At 47.9% G+C, this 18,624-nt stretch overlaps 1 protein-coding gene across 4 annotated transcripts in view; it reads left to right on the top strand.

Moving 5' to 3' along the window:
- Positions 1-18,624, top strand: part of FGF13 (fibroblast growth factor 13) — a 493,558-nt gene that overhangs the window by 410,155 nt on the left and 64,779 nt on the right. For 3 of the 4 annotated variants that reach the window (XM_047765421.1, XM_047765420.1, XM_047765422.1), the window contains one exon: positions 15,215-15,325. In XM_047765421.1, coding sequence (XP_047621377.1) covers positions 15,215-15,325 — 111 coding nt within the window. Of the gene's footprint in view, positions 1-12,344; positions 13,275-15,214; positions 15,326-18,624 lie in introns of those variants that run through there. The other variant, XM_047765423.1, reaches the window with a different exon arrangement.

Genomic DNA, 18,624 nt, shown 5'->3' with positions numbered 1-18,624 from the left:
TAAGTGGAGAGCCACTGAGACCTGCGAACAGGGCATAGGCATCTGGCCTGGTTGAGATGGTGGATGAATCGAGAAAGGAGTGGGATTCAAGAAGCAAACTGAAGAGCCACAAGGAACCCGAGACGAGGACCCAGTTTAGGGAGACACGTTCACCTTGGGGTTTGTCCAGTTCAAGGTCCTGAGTGGCATTTGTGTAGAACCCTCCATGTAGAGAGCTCAGAGGAGCTGCCTGAGCGGATGAAGGTGTAGGGGAGGAAGAAGGGTTCCTCACCCCTCTTGAGTTTCAGACCCAGCCTCAACCTTGGCTGGGTCTGAAAAAAAGACAGAGACAAATTAACAAGAGAAAAAACATAAACACTTAGCGTCCGTCATACGTGACGTAAGCGTCTTCATCAGGAAAGAAAGACCAGAAGAAGCAATGAGACCTGAGTATCTTTATGCTAGTTTTTGTGCAGAATGGGCAGTCATGTAGAAATATAACAGGCCAAGGAGGGTGAGGTCGGTGCTGTAAACTGGGGGAAAACGTAGCAGAGCCTTTGGAGAGGGTGATGCTCCTTTGGCAGGAAGGGCACGTCTCTCTCACACGAGGGTTTTATGACCGTTTCTGGGGCAAAGGAGGATGGACAGTCAGAGCCCTGCTGTTGCTGTTTTCTCAGACGGCTTCAGCTTCTCATATCCAGTGTGCCAAAGTGCCCTATTCAAGGGTAGAGTATCCTGATTGCCATCAAAAGCGATGGAGACTTCTGGCGTTGTTACAGGAGAAAAGGTAGGTATTTCCTGTGCTATTCATGAGTCTGGGTCCATCTCATATTTCAGGAGTCAGCTGGACGTCACCTCCTGCTAGAGGCCGTCCCTGGCCTTCCAATCTCAAGTAGCTTCTTCTGTATTACTCTCGAATAGCGTTCTGTGCTTTGTTTTATAGCGGTGATGACAATTTATACACTTGATACGTTTATAAACGATTTGGGTTTAACAGTTCACCGTCTGGCTGTTCACCAGACGACCATGTCCATGTGAGCCTGATCACATGTGCCTTGTTCGCTGCCACATAACTACAGCTCTGCCCGGCACATAGTAAGTGCTCAAAGAACATTCATTGAATGGACAAACGAAGAGTGTATACCTACAAAGAGGAGAGTGAGGGAGAAAAGTAGAGGGCTTAAGGCAGAATCCTAAGGAACCCACATGGTCAGTAAGAGGAAAAGGGGATTGAGAAGGAGCAGTCAGATATAGGTAAGGAGGAAAACCAGGAGGTCAGAGGCTCAGAGAAACTTACAGAAGAATATTAAGAAGAAAATGGCGAATGGCATCAAGTGCTGCTGAAAGGTTGTGTAAAGTAATGACTGAGAACCAGTCACTGGATAGAATAAGAAGGTTATTGCTGATCTTAGTAAAAGCAGTAGTGGTGTTGGAGTTCCCGTCGTGGCTCAGTGGTTAATGCATCCGACTAGGAACCATGAGGTTGCGGGTTCAATCCCTGGCCTTGTTCAGTGGGTTAAGGATCCCGCGTTGCCGTGAGCTGTGGTGTAGGTCACAGACGCGGCTCGGATCCTGCGTTGCTGTGGCTCTGGTGTAGGCCGGTGGCTACAGCTCCAATTAGACCTCTAGCCTGAGAACCTCCATATGCCACAGGAGAGGCCCTAGAAAAGGCAAAAAGACAAAAAAAAATATTAGTGTTATGATAGAAGCAAAGTTTGAATAGGGACTTTTAGTCAATATGCTGAACTAAGGTATTGCAGAAGCCCCTATTCATCCATAAAGATGTAGAAAGGGTGGATCAAATATAACCATCAGTCTTTGACAATAGGAAGGAAAATTCAGAATCGAAAAAGGAAAGTTTCTGGGTGATAGAAACAAAGCAGCGAGTCAAAGCCAAAGCAAAGTGCAACAGTTGAAGCTAAATGACCCTCAAGAGTGTTCGACCTGGATACATACCTTAAGGCTTAAGCTGAAGCCACAGCCCCGACACAAAACCTTGAGTTTCCTGCATAAAGCTCAGAGCTAGAAGTCCTGTCCAGGTGGTGGTGAGTCAGGACTCAAGGCCTGGGCGTGCAGAATATGGGCGGAGGGTCCGTTTGGGACCTGGAGTGTAAGAAATTGGAACCCCCCCTTCTCAATGTATATTGTAAAGCTGGGAAATTAAAATTTAAAAACTGGAGTTCTCTTGTGGCACAGCAGGTTAAGGATCCGGCCTTGTGCCTGCAGTGGCTCAGATCGCTCCTGTGGTGCAGGTTTGATCCCTGGCCCAGGAACTTCCACGTGGAGCAGGCATGGCCAAAAAAAGAAAGAAGAAAAAAAAAAGAATAGAGAGAGATTTAAGGGAAGCTGTAGATAACTTCCAGAATTGAAGAAAAACAACTGCACAACTGAAGGAGCATAATTGAAGAGGAATGCAGTAAGACTATTTGTCGTGTTTTGAATATATTCCCAATAGCAACCAAGTGCTGGTTGTCCCTCTCTAAAAGAGATACTGAAACCTATGTAGAGGAATTGCTCAGAATATGTATATACACACATATAAGAAAATTCGAGTGAATGGTCAGTGAGAAGAAGGGAAGCGGGGATTGTTGGTAAAAACTTTTTTTCAGGAATGCTGACTCGGAAGAGTAGGAAAACTTGAACAGAAGCAGAATGAGCTTGTCTGACGTACAAGTCTACGCAGCCTTACGTGCCCACTCAGAGGCACACTCATGCATAGAGCCGGTGGGATAGAACGGCGGGGCTCCTTTAAATTGAGGGATGCTCCAAAGCTCGCTCTTAGTTCCCTGGAAGCTTCTCCAGGCAGCCTGTTCTGTCATTTAAAATGTCACCACTAGAGGCGCACTTTTGTAGCACAATATTGCCTCCATAAAATCGCTGTCAGAAGGAGCCACTTGAGGGAGGGGGGTGGCAGGAGGGCCTTATTAGTAGTCATTAACCCAGCACGGATGAGAGTAGCTGTCTTATTGGAAAGCAGTGACCCAGGGATGATGGGATAGGGGAAAAGACAATATTAGCGAAGGAGAAGAATTAGGACAACCGGCATCCTCATGACTTATCTGGAAGAGCAGGCTCCTGTGAGCCTCATAAGGTCGGTGGGCATCTGGGCTGAGGTGCTGGCTTTACAGCCCTCCCTGAAGCCTGCCTAGAGTGTATACACACACACACACACACACACACACGCACATACAACATGTTTTTTGTATAGTGAACTAGGGCGCTCTTGTTTCCCTTAACAATTCTGTTAAGTATATATTTTTTCAGACCCAAGGATACCAAGAGAAAAGAGGCACTGGTATTTTGGCAGCAGGAAGAGAAATGAGTTAAGTAGGAAGATTTTTCAAAATATGTTTGCAATTGAAACACTAACCAAATCCTAGTTGTCCCTCTCCAGTAGGAATATTGAAATCTGCATAGAGGAATTACTAGGATTATCTGGCTTGGACAGTCATGTCCCCATAATCTTTCATTCATTTGTTAGCTTAAAGTTTTATCGTCGTCATCATCAGATTATTTAATCACTGCCCACAGGCAAATCGCTGGTGGCTAAGCTCACCCCAGTTATTGCAAGAGAAGAATGCGGGACTTGCTGTGGCATACATGCCAATTTAATTTTCATTTTGATTGGCATCTTTCCAAACGGATTACTTCTCCTAAGCCCTCCGCTGATGGCAGTTGCTAATTGATAAACTACTGTACCCTTGACCATCACCATTGACAGTATTGTGCACAACAGGAAGACAACTCACACACGTCCATCAGAACCTCCACAACCGAGTTCCCTTCATGGCTCAGTGGACACGAATCTGACGAGCATCTGTGAGGTCGCAGGTTCGATCCCTGGCCTCGCTCCGTGGGTTAAGGATCTGGCGTTGTTGTGAGCTGTGGTGTAGGTCGCAGAGGCGGCTCGGATCCTGAGTCGCCGTGGCTGTGGTGTAGGCTGGCAGCTACAGCTCCGATTAGACCCCTAGCCTGTTCCCCAGAATGCTTCATAATCATACCTGTAATCGATATTGCACAGAAATGATATCCCTGGAGCGTGGTTACAACAGGAGATCAACTTGTTGCCAAGTGATTCAAAATGTAGGGGCCTAAAAAATCCAAGGTTGTGGAAATGCTCTCACATGAGAGGAAGTAATACCGCCTGGTAAGAACTCAGCACCAGGAGTCGGGTTACCCTAGGTTTAAAGTCTGACTTTACCCAATTTCATACCCCGATTTCCTAGCTCGTTCTCATCCTCCAAAATTCCATCGTTCGTGAGATGGTTTTGTGTTTTTTTCTGAAGTGGACACACCTGCCCACAGAGTCGACTGGGCCTTCTTTTGGGCGCCGCAAACCCTTGGACATTTGGGACCGCTCTTGCAGTGCTGCATCACCTTTGGTACCCATCATTTTATTAACTTCTGTTCTCCCCCCCCGGAGGCTGGGGCAGTCACTGGAGAAGCAGTAGAGCTGTTTTAGGGAGATGGGGTATAAGTCAGAACGCGTGCATTTGACTCCACCACTTCTTACCTGAATGACCTCAGGAACCTCTCTCTGCCTCAGCTTCTTCGTCTGTAAAATGGGCATAAGCCCATAACGCTGTTGTAACTATTAAATGGCTAAATAAGGATAAGGTACTCAGAAGAGTGCTAGGGATAGAGTTAGTGCTCAATCAATATCTTATAGCTTTGCACCCCTTCAGGCTGTAGCTCAGTTCATGGCATATGGTTCTCAGTAAATTTTGAATGAATGAATGAACGGTTTGGCCCCGGTCACAGTCACTTAACTTCCCTTGCCTCAGATCTCTTCTCTAAAATGAGATTGTTCATTGAGCATCAAGGCTCCTGTTATGAAATCAGATTCTGGCATTGCTTGAGGTCTTCAGTGGTTACAGAAGAAGTTAGTAGATAATTCCAGTCTGTTTATTATACTTTTAGCTGTTTGTCAGAAGGGAAAAGTTAGAGCAAATTGGTTCGAATGGATACTGGAGAAGCCCCGGATTGCCAAAGAACAGTCATGGGCGTCAGAGCGTGGAAGCGAATACATTGCGTGTAATATTTTTCTCTCTTTTGGCTGAACTCGAGCTTCCTGTAGCCGAAAGCAGATGGCACGAAAAGGCTTACAGTGTGCAAAGCCAGTTTTCCCCGTATGAAAAAAACTCGGCCAACTGGGAGTTGCTTTAACGTCTTATCTCGGCTATGGAGGCGTGAAGGAAAAGTCCAGAAAATGTCCTTCGGGTCTCATCACATTTCAGAACCCCAGGTTACCCGCGTCAGACCAGGTCCTGGTGTCACAGGACTCCCTGGGCTGAGAAACCTAGAATAACATGATGCAGGGACTTAGAATCATTGGATTTTAGCGAGAAAGGTGGTGAAGTTGTCTTTCAACGTCCGCCTAGGAAGTTACTGTTAAAAGTGTATCAACTGTGCTAATAACTATGCATAGGGCTCATCTATTCTTGTTTGGCTCATAATTCACTTTCGTTTTTTTTTAAAAAAAGAAAAAAAGTAAGTTAAAGATTATGCCATATTCCATTTTTTTCTGTTACCCAAGCGGAGAGATAGCCATTACCGAGCCCAGTGTCACAGAGGAAAAGGGCTGGCCTTGTACACATTACGTTGTATGGGCCAGAGTCCTCAGTTTGAACACAGGCATTGGCACCTGTGTACAGGCCGGAACAGCCACCAATGTGTCACTAAGTCTCTCTAGGCTTCCTTTTCCTCTGTAAAATGGCAATAAGGATAACACCTCCCTTACAGGTTGTATTCAGTAAAATAGTAGTGTTACAGCCCTTAGCAAGTTGCTTGTCCATTGATAACCACAGTATTTATTGAAGGTTGTCTCCATTTGAAACCACCGTTTGGGTAAAAAAGCAACAAACAACAACTAAAACAGAGTGGAGAGTTAAAAACATCCTCGAGGGGGGTTCCCCAAACCTGACTAGGATCTACGAGGATGCGGGTTTGATCCCTGGCCTCAGTCAGTGGGTTAAGGATCTGGCGTTGCCGTGAGCTGTGGTGTGGGTTGCAGACGCGGCTCGGATCCCGCGTTGCTGTGGCTCTGGCGTAGGCCGGCGGCTACAGCTCCGATTGGACCCCTAGCCTGGGAACCTCCATATACCTCGGGCGCGGCCCTGAAAAAAAAAAAGCAAAAAAAAAGCAAAAAAAAACAAAAAAATTAAATACATCGTCTAGGGCATCTGCCCAGTTCTCAGGTGGATCATGGACCAGGCCTTTGTCCCCTCCTCAGAATCTGGAGGAGGCCATTTCCTCCAAATTTGCTAGGTTTTCCTGCCCAGATTCTGATCGCTGTCTTCAAAGAGATGCATTAAGACTTAATCCTGAGAGAGCACTGAAGTAGCTTCCCATTCTCTCTCTGCTCCTTTAAGAGATGGCAGCTCTTGATAGGAAGTTGATGGAAACGGTGCCATTGGCAAATAGGAAATCAATCCAGAGTTCTTAGGCTGCCTGAGAATCCCGCCCCCCGTAGGCTAAGTAGATCATTTGCAAGCACTGCATTCCCTTCCTCAAATCTTGAGTTTAGGTCACAGGCCTCCCCAAATCCTATTTTCTGAAACAGCTTAGATCCAGAAAAATGACTGATTGTCTGCTTCTGCCTCAAATCCTCCATTATTTTTTCCCCTAGCTTTTCATTTAGATGACTTAGTTCACTGGGCAAGAAAGGAACCCTGTGTTACAGATATTTCGCCTCTGAGTTTGGCACATTTTTAGTCTGCCGTGAGTGTTTCATCATAGAAACACCTCATTTATGTTTGTAAGCCACCAGTCAGTTCGTAGAATAACAACGGTTCCCTCCAGATCTTCAAATATTATTGAATGAAACTAAATTGATCCCAGAGAAGCTGGTGCGTTTTGTTGGCTCTGGACACTTTGTCGCCGCTGGGGCAAACCACTGGGTTAAGAATAAGTTTATTGCATGTACAAAATATTACTCGAACCTTCGCCAAGAGGAACTTTAGAAAATTGGTGCGGCCGCCTTGACCCACATGCTCCAGGTTCACCCAATATGATCTTCCAAAGGCCAAGGCACCGCCTCTCTCCATGACCCAGCAGACAGGACCTTATGCTTTCTCAGCAATGGTGCTGCTGCCCCTTTCCTCGTGCCCACCTCTCAGTTGCAGGCTATGGTTATGTTAATAGTAATGTAGTGGGTTTTTTGATTTTTGGTTTTTTGGGGTTTTTTCTAATGGCCGCACCACCCGTGGCACATGGAAGTTTCCAGACCAGGGATCGGACCCACACCACAGCAGTGACCCGAGCCACTGCAGTGACAATGCAGGATCCTTAACCCATTGGGTGACCAGGGAACTCCCTCTCCAAGTTTTCTTGATTAGATGACCAAGCAGATAATCAGAGATCTAGAACTCTTGATGTGGCAGCTGCTATGGCTACTTAAATAGCAAAGAGCTGGATTCATAGGTATGGTAAATACCATCAGGGTGCTTTATGGTTGGAATGTTCATAAATTATAACTGAATGGTACAATTTTTACGTGGGTTATGGGATTTTTTTTTTCTTCTTAAAGATCAGAATTAGTGTGTTCTCAATTGACTTTATTTATTAATTTATTTGGTTTTACATTGAAACCAGAGGTGGCTTCAGGCAATTCTGTAGCTTGCGTACTTAAAGAATGATCTCAGGAAGAGCACTTAACGAAGACCAACCCACTGTCCTAGAGCAGCGCAAGCCTAGGTCCCCTGGCTTTTCATCTCAAATGCAAATCAGGAGAGCCAATCAACTTCTAAAAAATTGCTTCTGGGGACCTTTGTTTCTGTAGCATAATCCCCCCAAATGGAGGGGACTCTCTGACAGCTAATGAATGTGTCAGGTTATGTTACAGAATAGTCATTCTTTCTGTCTCTGGAATTCCAGTGTGACATTGACGAGATTTCCTTAAATTGCATTTTCCCTCCTGCTTGGACTTAAGTGGCAAGAGCCTCTGCTAATGGCTTTTCTCTAATCTCCTCATTTGTATTTCTATGCAGTATTTCTCTGGGCTTTGGGACATAATTAAATAGACTACAAAAGATGGTACTTGCTGCCCAGGCTCTTTAGTACCCCCTCTGCTGCCCTACTGAGTCGCGATCTCAATGTTGCTGGACCATGGTGCACTTGAACCTGCCCGCCCCCCCTCCCTTAGAGCTCATCACCAGTCCTTGACCTGGTAACTGGTCACTCGGATGTTTTGATGGACTGTTAGCGAAGCTGGAGAGCAAACTGGCAAGTGGCTCTGATTATGTTTATCTTCACGAAGGAAGGGTGTTTGAAATCTTTTCCGAGTTTCCGACAGCCAATTCCTTCCTGCTCAGAAAGTACCGAGGCTGCTCCTGATTAGGCTGTGTCTGAATTCGCTCATTTTTACTCATCACAGTCACATCTGTTTGGGTTTCTGTCTCTCTCCTGGAGATGCCTCTTGAGAGCAGGTCCTCTCAGCTTCTTTCCAGCTCATCCGAGGCCTGCCAAAAGAGATTGGCAGAGAACAGTCAGCATTCTCTGCTCTGATAACTCACATAACTCTCCCTGAAAAGGATGCCAAAACCTGGTTCTCGAGTGAACCCGTGGGGCATGAAGCCAAAGAGACTTTTATATTTTCCTGTGGGATCCCACGTGGAGTGTATGGTCTGGGGCGCGGGGGGCGGTGGGGGGGAAGCAGAGAGGTTCAGTGTGAGGAGGGGGGGACGAAGACCTCGGGGAACGGGACAGACGCCTGAAAACCCTAGGCTCCCGGAACCAAAAAAGGCTCTCAGGGACGTCTCCTCCAGAGGTTTTCAAGTGTTTTGGTTTTAGTGGTGGAATCTTTTTATTTTTTGGTAGGGAATCACACAATGAGTCCCAGGATATAAGCTAGGAAAGCAGAAGGGCTATGGTGGAAACACAGGTGGGGAAACTTCCATTCCACCGACTCCGTGTTATTCTTAGGGCTCTGCAGAATATGACCTGAAAGCCATTAACTGAGTCTCAAGGATGCCTTTAAAGATGGGAAAACTGGGAGTTCCCCTGTGGCACAGTGAGTTAAGGGTCCAGCGTTGTCACTGCAGCAGCCTGGGGGGCTGCTGTGGCACAGGTTCAGTCCCTAGCCTGAGAACGGCCGCATGCCTTGGGCGTCCCCCCTCCCCAAATAAAGATGGAGAAACCGAAGCCCCCATAAGATACATGACACGTCCAAGGTCACACAGCCTGTTACCGGTAGAGACAGGCTTCAAACTTATACCTCTTGCTCCCAGGCTAGAACTCTTTGTGAGCTGAGTTGGAAAGGAGCCAAGGATGCTTTCTTCAGTCTCATGAAGGAGAGAGCTTGGTGCACAGGGCAGCGGGGGAGGGGGTCTGGGTGGCTGGGGCGAGTCGGCTGACCCAGCAAAGAGGAGTTGGGAGCCTCGGAGTTAAGCAGGAAGAACTGCAGCTATGGGTCTGCAGGAGATCCAGGAAGTTCCATAGCAAGGGTGTGGTGGGAACAGACCAAGACGGGAGAAAAAGACCCTTTGGAAATAAGTGTCAAAAGGAAGTTCTTTATTCATCCTCCCACTGAAATGCCCCGCTCCTGGTCTGGGGTGTCAGTAAGACAGAAAGGAAAGGCAAAATATGCTTCTCTCGGGTGGCCTGCGAGTCTGTCTTTCATTATGCCTCCTGAAGATGAATGGGGTTTGGGCACGATTCTCCTTCGAGGGTGTCAGAGTTATAGCCACTCTTCTCCGTGGTTAAACTGATGGGGCGATACAATTTGGACCCCAAGTCAAAACGGCCTTCCTTCCGTTGCCCGCCCCCGTGACCCCTCTCCCGTCCAGCGCTAGGCATCTGTGGGTTCTCTTCCTGGGGGAGAGAGGAAAACACCTGTGGTTTGCAGGCAGGCGGAGCCCAGAGAGCAGAGGCCCCTGTCTCTGTCATTCGTCTCCCTGTCCGCGGGGCTGGAAGAATAGAGGGGGGTTCTGAAGAGGCAGAGGTACATTTCATGGGCCCACAGGAAGAGAGTCTGGATCTCCCTCACCTCTCCTTTTTCAGGGTCATAAAATTTATTTGAGAGAACGAGGTTGGAGCAAGAAAGACATCTGTGAACACCCATAGCATCATCCGGCTATCAGCACTGACCCAGTGGTTCCACGAGCTCATGGCACATACCTATAGACCCTGGGGTGGTGGCTGAGGGTTAGTGACAGGATTACAACACGCGACGCCATGATGTACTGACGTCTCTGTGTTTTCGAGTTTGTATATATTCCCGAAGTCTTCTCCGCATCTGTTTACCTCAATTACCCACTTCAGGGTGGCCGTGCCAGTACTTCTCCAGGCATCCTGAACATACCTTGTGAACGGTGTTTGCACAAGTGGAGAGAGGAGTGTGGGAAAGCCCCCCTCCTTTTCTCAGTAGCCTTCTCTCATTCTTCCCAGGATCTGTCCCTTGCCTGAATCAGAACTTTGTCTTCCTTTAGTGTGGTCATGCCTGCTTGGGGTCAGGGTCTTAAGAGAGAAGCAAGAGGAAAGAAAAAAGAAAAAAAAAAAAAAGGCCCTCGGAGTTGGTACTTAGCAGGAGGTAAAAACATGCAGAGTGAGTAGGAAACTCTTAACCGTCCATCCCACACCCCAAATATTTGGTCCTGGTCGGAGCTTCTTTTCTCCCCTCTTTTGGTGAGATTATTTCCCTTCATGGTGCTTGGAATTTGAATCGCATACATTCTGAGCCAGGAAACATCTTCCTGCCCTTCACAGTTGATATCAACCAGTCATTTGTCAATCATTTTCAATAAACTCTTATGGAGCATAAACTCTGTGACAGGACCTGTGCCAGGAAATGCAAATAGAGTGGTGACCAAGACCCAGTGCCAATGTTTAAGATGTTCCAAGTCTAGTAGGAGCAGATCGGGGTCCCCCCCCCCAGTTAAAGTCTGAAGATACTTCAGGAGACTGGAGGTGCTGAAACTCTCCGACCTGGTCCTCTCTCTTCTTTTGGCAAAGCACAGGGGAGTGGTGGACCATTCTGCATCCTTCTCCTGTATCTGTCCATTTCAGTCCCTGCAACCTTCACCCCGCCGGCCTCTGCAGACACATAATGGAGCCTCTGATAGGGCAAGAGACACTTCGACATTGGGCAAAGGTGGAAGGGAGGTGACAGCAGCTTCCCCGGGAGAGCGAGGAAATTTACAGAAGGTTCAGGCGATTCAGCTCTGATGGGCTGAAAGACTTCAGTTTCTTAGTTGAGAGCTCAGAAAAGGACCTGAGTCCAGGCATTTGGTTTTGCAGCTACATCAATTCTGAAAAGATCTAAGAGGAGTGAAGGTGCAGTAAATACAGCGTCGTGGTAGTTCCAGGTTAGAGCAGCACTACTTTTGGGGGCTTCCTTTCTGGCATCAGAAGTCAAGTAAAATAGTAAAGCAGCCTTGACTGTTTGAAGGGAGGGCTGTGGATGGACGATTTGTTGCATTCTTGACCTCCAAACTCTTTTTTTTTTCTTCTCCTCCAGATTAAAACGTAGAACAGGGAAGGAACAAAACTTGTGAATTGAGTGAAGCGAGCAAAAAGCCAGACTTGGTTCCTGATTTGGAGGGAGGCAGACTGCCTGAGCTTGGGGAGCAGGAAAAGGGGAAAAAAAAAAAAAAAAAACAAGTTAGGATATTGGAGACGCGCCAGAGCTTAAATAAAGAGGCTCAGCTCTGCATTCCCCAGATACGGCTTATGGTACACGACCCAAGCAGTATCGGGATCCCAAACCCGAAGGGGATGATGAGGGGGCCCAGAGGAAAAACGGGGGTCCGAAGGCACAAACTGGCCTGAAATGAAAAGTCAGCAAAAACCACTGGGTGGCAGCGTGGTGTGCGGCGCAGCTCTGCAGTGCCTGCCGCTGCTGCCGCTGCTGCCGCTGCTGCGGCCGCGGGGGCTGAGCCAGTCTGGGAGCCCTGGCCTCTCCGCTGAACGGCTACAAGTGAAAAACCCTGCGAAAAACCTCAGCGAGTGTGTGTCTTTGGAGGGGAGTGGGTCTCGTGCGTCCGAGTCTAGGGCAGGGGGCGGGCGAACTTCCCGGGGCCCCCGGCCCGGGCGGAATCTGGCCAGCTAAGAGTCACACACTAAGGGAACCTCCCCCTCCGCCATCCCCCATCTCCAAGCAACCCCCCTCTCCTCCAACCCAACTGCCTCCTGCCAGTGCCTCCTCCATCCCTGTTTCCTCCCCAAGCTCCTTTGGGGAAGAAGAGGAGAGGAGGCTGTGGGAGCTGGGGCAGTGTCCAAGCCCCTACAGGTGTTAGCCCGAGCGGCCCGAGGGGGACTTGGGGGGTGGGGCGGGAGGGGGCGGCCCGCGGCCCGCAGCCAGCGGGCTGGGCTCCGGGAGGGAGGGGCCGCCGGGGGAGGGGGCCTCGGGGAGGCCGTCGCGCTCTTCCCGAGGGTGCCTGCGGCGACAGAATTCCTCCACTGAGTCTGTGCCGCGCCCAGAGCAGCAGCAGCGGCGGCGGCAGCGGCAGCAGCGAAGATGCGAGGCCATTACCTGTTTGAGCCCCGTCGGAAAGCTGGCACGGGCCAACTTTTGCCGATCGGCAGGCCAAGAAGTTGCAAGGACTAGTCGGAGCTTCGGAGGGGCCAGGGCGAGGGCGCGCCCCCCCCACCCCCCCGCCGCGCGCTTCCTCCATCCCCCCTCCCTGCTGCCGCCCGCGCTCCCGGCCTCTCTCCCGCCCGCGCTCCCTCCCTCCGCCCGCCTCCCTCCTCCGGCCCCCTCCGCGCGGCACCGGGCGGGGGGTGCCGCGAAACTCCGACCCGAGCCACTTGGACTCGCACAGTGTCCTCGGGGCGCAGGGGCCGAGCGCACGCACTCGCGCAGCTCTGCCTCCGCCAGCCAGTCTCGCCCGCGATCCCGGCCCGGGGCTGTGGCGTCGGCTCGGACCCAGGCAGCCGGCAGCCCGCGCGGGAGCCGGACCACCGCCGGAGGAGCTCGGCCGGAATGCTGAGCCCCCTCCTCGGCTGAAGCCCGAGCGCGGAGAAGCCCGGGCGAGCGCCGGCTCCGGAGACGAAGGCGGCGGAGGCGCGAGACCGAGCGGGCGAGCGGCGGAGGAGCGGGCGGAGGAGCGGGCGGAGGAGGCGAACCCGGAGAGGGGCCGCGAAAGAAGTGGTGGTGGTGGGCGTCGTGGCCATGGCGGCGGCTATCGCCAGCTCGCTCATCCGGCAGAAGCGACAAGCCCGCGAGCGCGAGAAATCGAACGCCTGCAAGTGTGTCAGCAGCCCCAGCAAAGGCAAGACCAGCTGCGACAAAAACAAGTTAAACGTCTTTTCCCGGGTCAAACTCTTCGGCTCCAAGAAGAGGCGCAGGAGGAGACCAGGTTGGAAGGGGCTCTTGGCTGGCTTTCTTTGCTTTTCTTTTGGGCCCCCATACTTTACGAGTGTGGAGGGGGCTGGAGGGCGTGGATGTAAGCGGAGGCGAGTTTATCGTTGGCCCATCCAGTGCGGATTTGGCCACCTCGCCGGTGTGCGTGCGTGGGAAGCGATCGCTTTCTCGCCTCCTTCGTAAGGGTAACAGGCTTGCTGCATTGCAACTGCCGTGGGACAGGCGCAGAGCCTGGGGGCATACCCTGCCCCGTGGGCGCGCCGTCAGCTTCACACAGGCCACATGTGCGCAAGCCCATGGGCTCTGGCCAGGCGTGACCCATCCGTGGCTAGCGCGTGTGTGTGTGGCATGTTAATTGCAGGCGCCGAGCTAGGCAGACCCCTGCCCACCCCCCACCCCGGGAGAAGCCGGGGGATCCCTCCCTTGCCTTCATCCCAGCAACTCTGACCCTTCCCCTCCAGCTTCCACCCCCAAGGGCCGTGGGCTTCCACCATCTAGACATTCTGTTTCTTTGATCACTTTTAAGCTCCTCGGGACAGACTTGTGGTGCAGCTTTGAAATATTCGCTGGGGAGGAGGGGGTGGATTCCTCGAACCTTGTGGCATAGAGCTTAGTGATCTGGTTAGACTACTTGCTGCTAAAATGCAGGACTGAAGAGAGAATGTCAACTCCGAGCCAGGTTGTGGGTCCTTTTGAACCTATTCAGTGAGAGAGTAGCGAGATATTCCGATATTCGGTATTCCGGTGCTGGGGAAAATTCACACCGCTCTAGGTGTCAGGTTGCGTCAAAGTAGACCTTCTGGCCAGGAGGCAGCGGATTTGGCCGTTCTTCACCAAACGAGTCCTTTGCGCTATTTTCTTACTTTTGCCTAGATAACTATTACAGAATTTCAGACTTATTCATCCATCTGTTATTTCGCTGCTTGTGTGTTCTCCCGCATCCCGGAGTGGAAATGCAGACATACGTTATCTTCTTTGCTCGAAGTTTTGAAGACATTCGCTGTAAATTAGGCTTGTTTTTAAGAAGGATTAAGCGATTGCAAAGCATGATTATGCGGCCTGAATAATCACATAAATATCATTTCGGTGCAGGTGTCTGTATTCAATAAAAGCAAGTGTTGGATAAGATGGCTGTTATTGGTAAATTAGGTACCTTATTAATCTGTGGTGCTTCATAATTGAAAATCATTTCGAGAACACTTATTTTGGATAATTATATTTCTGATACTAAACTTGAAAATAAGCATGAACTCATTTTCTTTCCTCCCCACCAGCAAAACTCCCGTTCTTCGCACCCACTTGCCCTAAGGATAATTAGTGTGCTAGGGTATGGAAAGGATTGTTTTATTCTCCCCTCCCCCCTTTTTGAGTCACTGCCCAATTTTCAAAATATAAAAGTCCTTTGATGGGGTTCCGTATTGTTTATGCATATTTTTCAACCTTTTTCCAATGGAGGGGCTCCTTCGTTCAAATTGGGGTCATTCGGAGGGAAATCTTTCCCAGTGTGTTTTTGGTCCCTGCTTGGCAAACCACTGCACATCATCTTGGGATCTCTCCTTTTCCTTGCTCATGAGAAGTGTCACGTTGTTAAAAGGCAGAACCTGCCATTTGCCAACCCATTCCGAATACCCAATGAGAGAGAGTACCACCCTGTAAGCCAAAGGACAAGCCATCAGAAACTGTCTCTGCTCTCGGAAGCCTTAGGGCTTTACCAGGGTTCCCTGGGGAGAAATCAAAGGTTTCTTCAGGCGGGAGACTGATTCCGAAACTTGGAGCTCGTTTGTTTTGTTTTCTTTCTTTCGGAGGACTCTTTAAAAAGTGTAGTTTGACCTTTTCCCCTAAAATTTGTCAATAAGTTAGAATTTTGAATTCTTCGTCTTTTCCACTCCGCATGCACAACATACGCATTGATCCCAACCCTCGTTCTCTTTGCAGAGCCTCAGCTTAAGGGTATAGTTACCAAACTCTACAGCCGACAAGGTTTCCACTTGCAGCTGCAGGCAGACGGAACCATTGATGGCACAAAGGATGAGGACAGCACTTACAGTAAGTGACTGCAAAATAAATAGTGTGTCCCAGCATGTTGTTGACATGGTGTTTTCTTTTCTCTTCTTTTCTTTTCTTTTCTTTTCTTTTCTTAAATAAACATCCCTTGCTAAGTCCTAAAGCCGCTCTGAGATAGAGTCAACACCGTATGATCCCGCGTAAGCACGCTGACCTCAAGGAAGGGGAACATGAAAGTATGTAAAATGGTGAACTGTAGCAAATAATGTTGACACCATCTGAAGAACGATCCAAATGTCATCTCCATGGTAATCCGAATAGATTTATGGCTGTCCTTTGGATTTTATTACTTTTTTCCCCACAGAAAATTTACTCACCCACACACTGATCCTGAAATAGCATGTTATCTCTACTCTTAAGAACCCGTCTTATCCCAAGAGAGGGGAGTGGTTTTATGTCATGAGAATTCCTCATTACAAGCTTTCACTTCTGCTCCCTCCACACACACTGATAACTCCGAGACTAATTGGGATTTTAACATTGCGATTCCGCCACAGGTGGGTAAAGAGAGTTCTTTGAGCGCTTTATTTTTAACCACGGTTTAAGTAAAGACCAAGTCGGAGACCACAACGGTGAACTTAAAAAAGAAACACATAACAAACAAGGTCAGTTTTATTTCCAATGACTGAAGCATGGTGATTCCAAGACGTTATATAACCTCTTGGTACATATGCTTTAGTTATGTGGCATAAGAAAAACATGAAAACAGTGAAGCAAGCCCGCTTCAAGGAGGATAATTGGTGTTTTGGTTTTGGTTTTTTGCACTGAGCAGATTGCTGCAAACCTATTCAGTGTTGCCTGAGGCTAAACCACCTAGGCCTCACAACTCCTTCCCTATTTTCCCTAATTTATATTGTTTTTCCCCTGGGCTTTGATTCCCAGAAATAGTCCCATTGTTAAGGAAAGCCCATGTGAATACTAACAGTCCTCTGCAGCATTTTTGGAGATGCATGGCTAGGGACCATAAAGCCATAGGCAAGGGGTCCGATGCTGAGTGTTCAAGAGTTTTCACACTTAGTGAGAAAGCTTCCTGGGCTGGTTGATGGCCAAGGCAAGACCTGAAGAGGAAGTCAACTTTAATTACCCTTGAAGAAAGCTCTGTTGATACCTAGGGTGAAAAACTTCCATACTTAAATGGTTCCTCACCCTTTTGCAAAATGCTGTGTTACTATTGTGATGTGGAGAGTTCTACAGGGAGTACCCTCAATGTTCTTTCATGCGTATTCTTCTATTTGAAAAAATTCGTCGCTAGTGTAACTGGAGGGTTTTATAGACATGAGCACATGATGGTCAGTAATAAAACATTCCCATAAATTGTATGTTTCAGTTGGTGTCTGGGAAAGAAATTAGGGGATGTAAGCCGCTCCCAGCAAAGCAGATTGGTTGGGCATTATTGAAGTTCATGGTCGGCTGCCAATGAACCCCACCCAGTCAGGCTTCCCTCTGTCCACTTTTAACATCTGCTCCAGATGGAAATCAGTGATTTGGGGTCCGATGTTCACATGTGTTGCCGAAAAGGAAAAAAAAAAAAAAAATCAGACGGTCCATTTGCTGTGCCTTAGGAACAGCGACATAGCATATGCTCACCAAGGTCACACTGTGTGTGGTCGTTTTAGGATATTACACACACACACCTGTATACAGACACAGAGATAGAAACGTGCGCACACCTAGATGTTTGTGAGTCAAGGCTCCCTTTCATGTAGGAGGTTTTACTCTTCAGTTCCTGCATATGCATAGCTTCTGCCTTTGGTTGTCTTATAACTGGAAGATATGCATGGCATTTCTGTATACTAATGATACTGTCAGACCTTTAAAGAGCCTGATAACCAGAATCTGTGTTCAGGCGGAGTGAAATAATGAGAGGTGAGTCAGCTGCTGGTGAGTATTACCGTAACACGGAGCACGCAAATGGAAAGTATCTCAAAAGAAATAGCGAGTCCGTGGGGCTTGACTCCTGCTGCCAAGTGGGACCAGAGTCAGAGAGAGCTAGCTTTCCTTCCCACTTTTTGTTTGTTTGTTTGTTTGTTTGGTCACACTTGTAGCATGTGGAAGTTCCTGGGCCAGGAATCGAACCCCACCCCCAGCAGCAACCCAAGCCACTGCAGTGACAATGCCAGATCCTTAACATGCTGTGTCACAAGAGAATTGCCCCCAGTTGAGTCTATTGTAGAGTGTAAGTCATTATGAAACAAGAATGTTTAATGGTTAAAGTGATCATTAAAATGATCATTATTAGTATGGAAGTCTAGCCATGTAGATGTATTTTTCACCCCAAAGCAAAGCAATTGTCTCGGCAGTCGCCATTTAACTCATCATTTTGAAATGAGTGAAACAACAATGCAAGTTGTTCTTTTTTCCCACCTATCAATCTTTCATTTATATAGTATTTCCTTAATATGCATTCCTGGTATTATGTTCCTATTTGTCTTGTTTTTCTTAATTTTTAGCATTCTTCATCATATTTTTCTCATTTAGTTCAACTTGGTTGATTTTATGACATTTTAATTCCAACATGGTAAGCAAGATCATGAGATTCACATCAGTTCACATCTACACAAATAAATCTGTTTCTAAAAACATGTGTTTGATATTATGCATTTGAGCTGACCTTAGGTAGATTTATTACAATGGTAAATGTCAGTCCAATAAAAATCTCATCATGAGCCAATCAGCCATTGTAAATTATTTATTCCCCACCCCCGAAAAAGAAAAGATGAGAGACATTTCCTGGCAGCGGTTTTATTATATCTGCCTTGGGTTCAGTGAGGACAATCTTAGCAGAATAGGCAATTTCCCTTTCAAACCTCCAGTTCAATGGGTCAAGCCTTTCTGATCTACATTAATGTATACTTCTGTTCATTACTCCCTTTGAGAAATTGATCTTAATCCAACTAATAAAGAAGGATGGCCTCAGTTTTGTATTCAACAAACACTGAGTGCCAACTCTGTGCGCATCTCTGAGAAAGTAGTCCCTCCGAGGTAGAAAGAGTTTAATTGATTTTTATGGAGACACGAAAGAAAAAAAACAAAACTGGAAACAAAGGCCTCTTTTTCTTTATTGAAATCTTATTCAAAGCTTTGACAGAAATGGAAGAAGAGATATTAGGTGTTTAATGAATGTGTTGTAGATACGCAAATAAAGTCAATTGTTTTGTGCTCATATTTAGCATATTTTCATCCGAATCAAAATAATATCATAAGTCCAGGAAGAAGTACTCCAGATGGAGAGAGACAAAGGCATATTGGAAAATTCTGATTTTGTGCAAGCTCACCCTTGA

This window comes from Phacochoerus africanus, chromosome X (genome assembly GCF_016906955.1).
Source record: "Phacochoerus africanus isolate WHEZ1 chromosome X, ROS_Pafr_v1, whole genome shotgun sequence".
Classification (NCBI taxonomy): Eukaryota; Metazoa; Chordata; class Mammalia; order Artiodactyla; family Suidae; genus Phacochoerus; species Phacochoerus africanus.
This window is presented reverse-complemented; position numbering and strand designations above follow the sequence as displayed.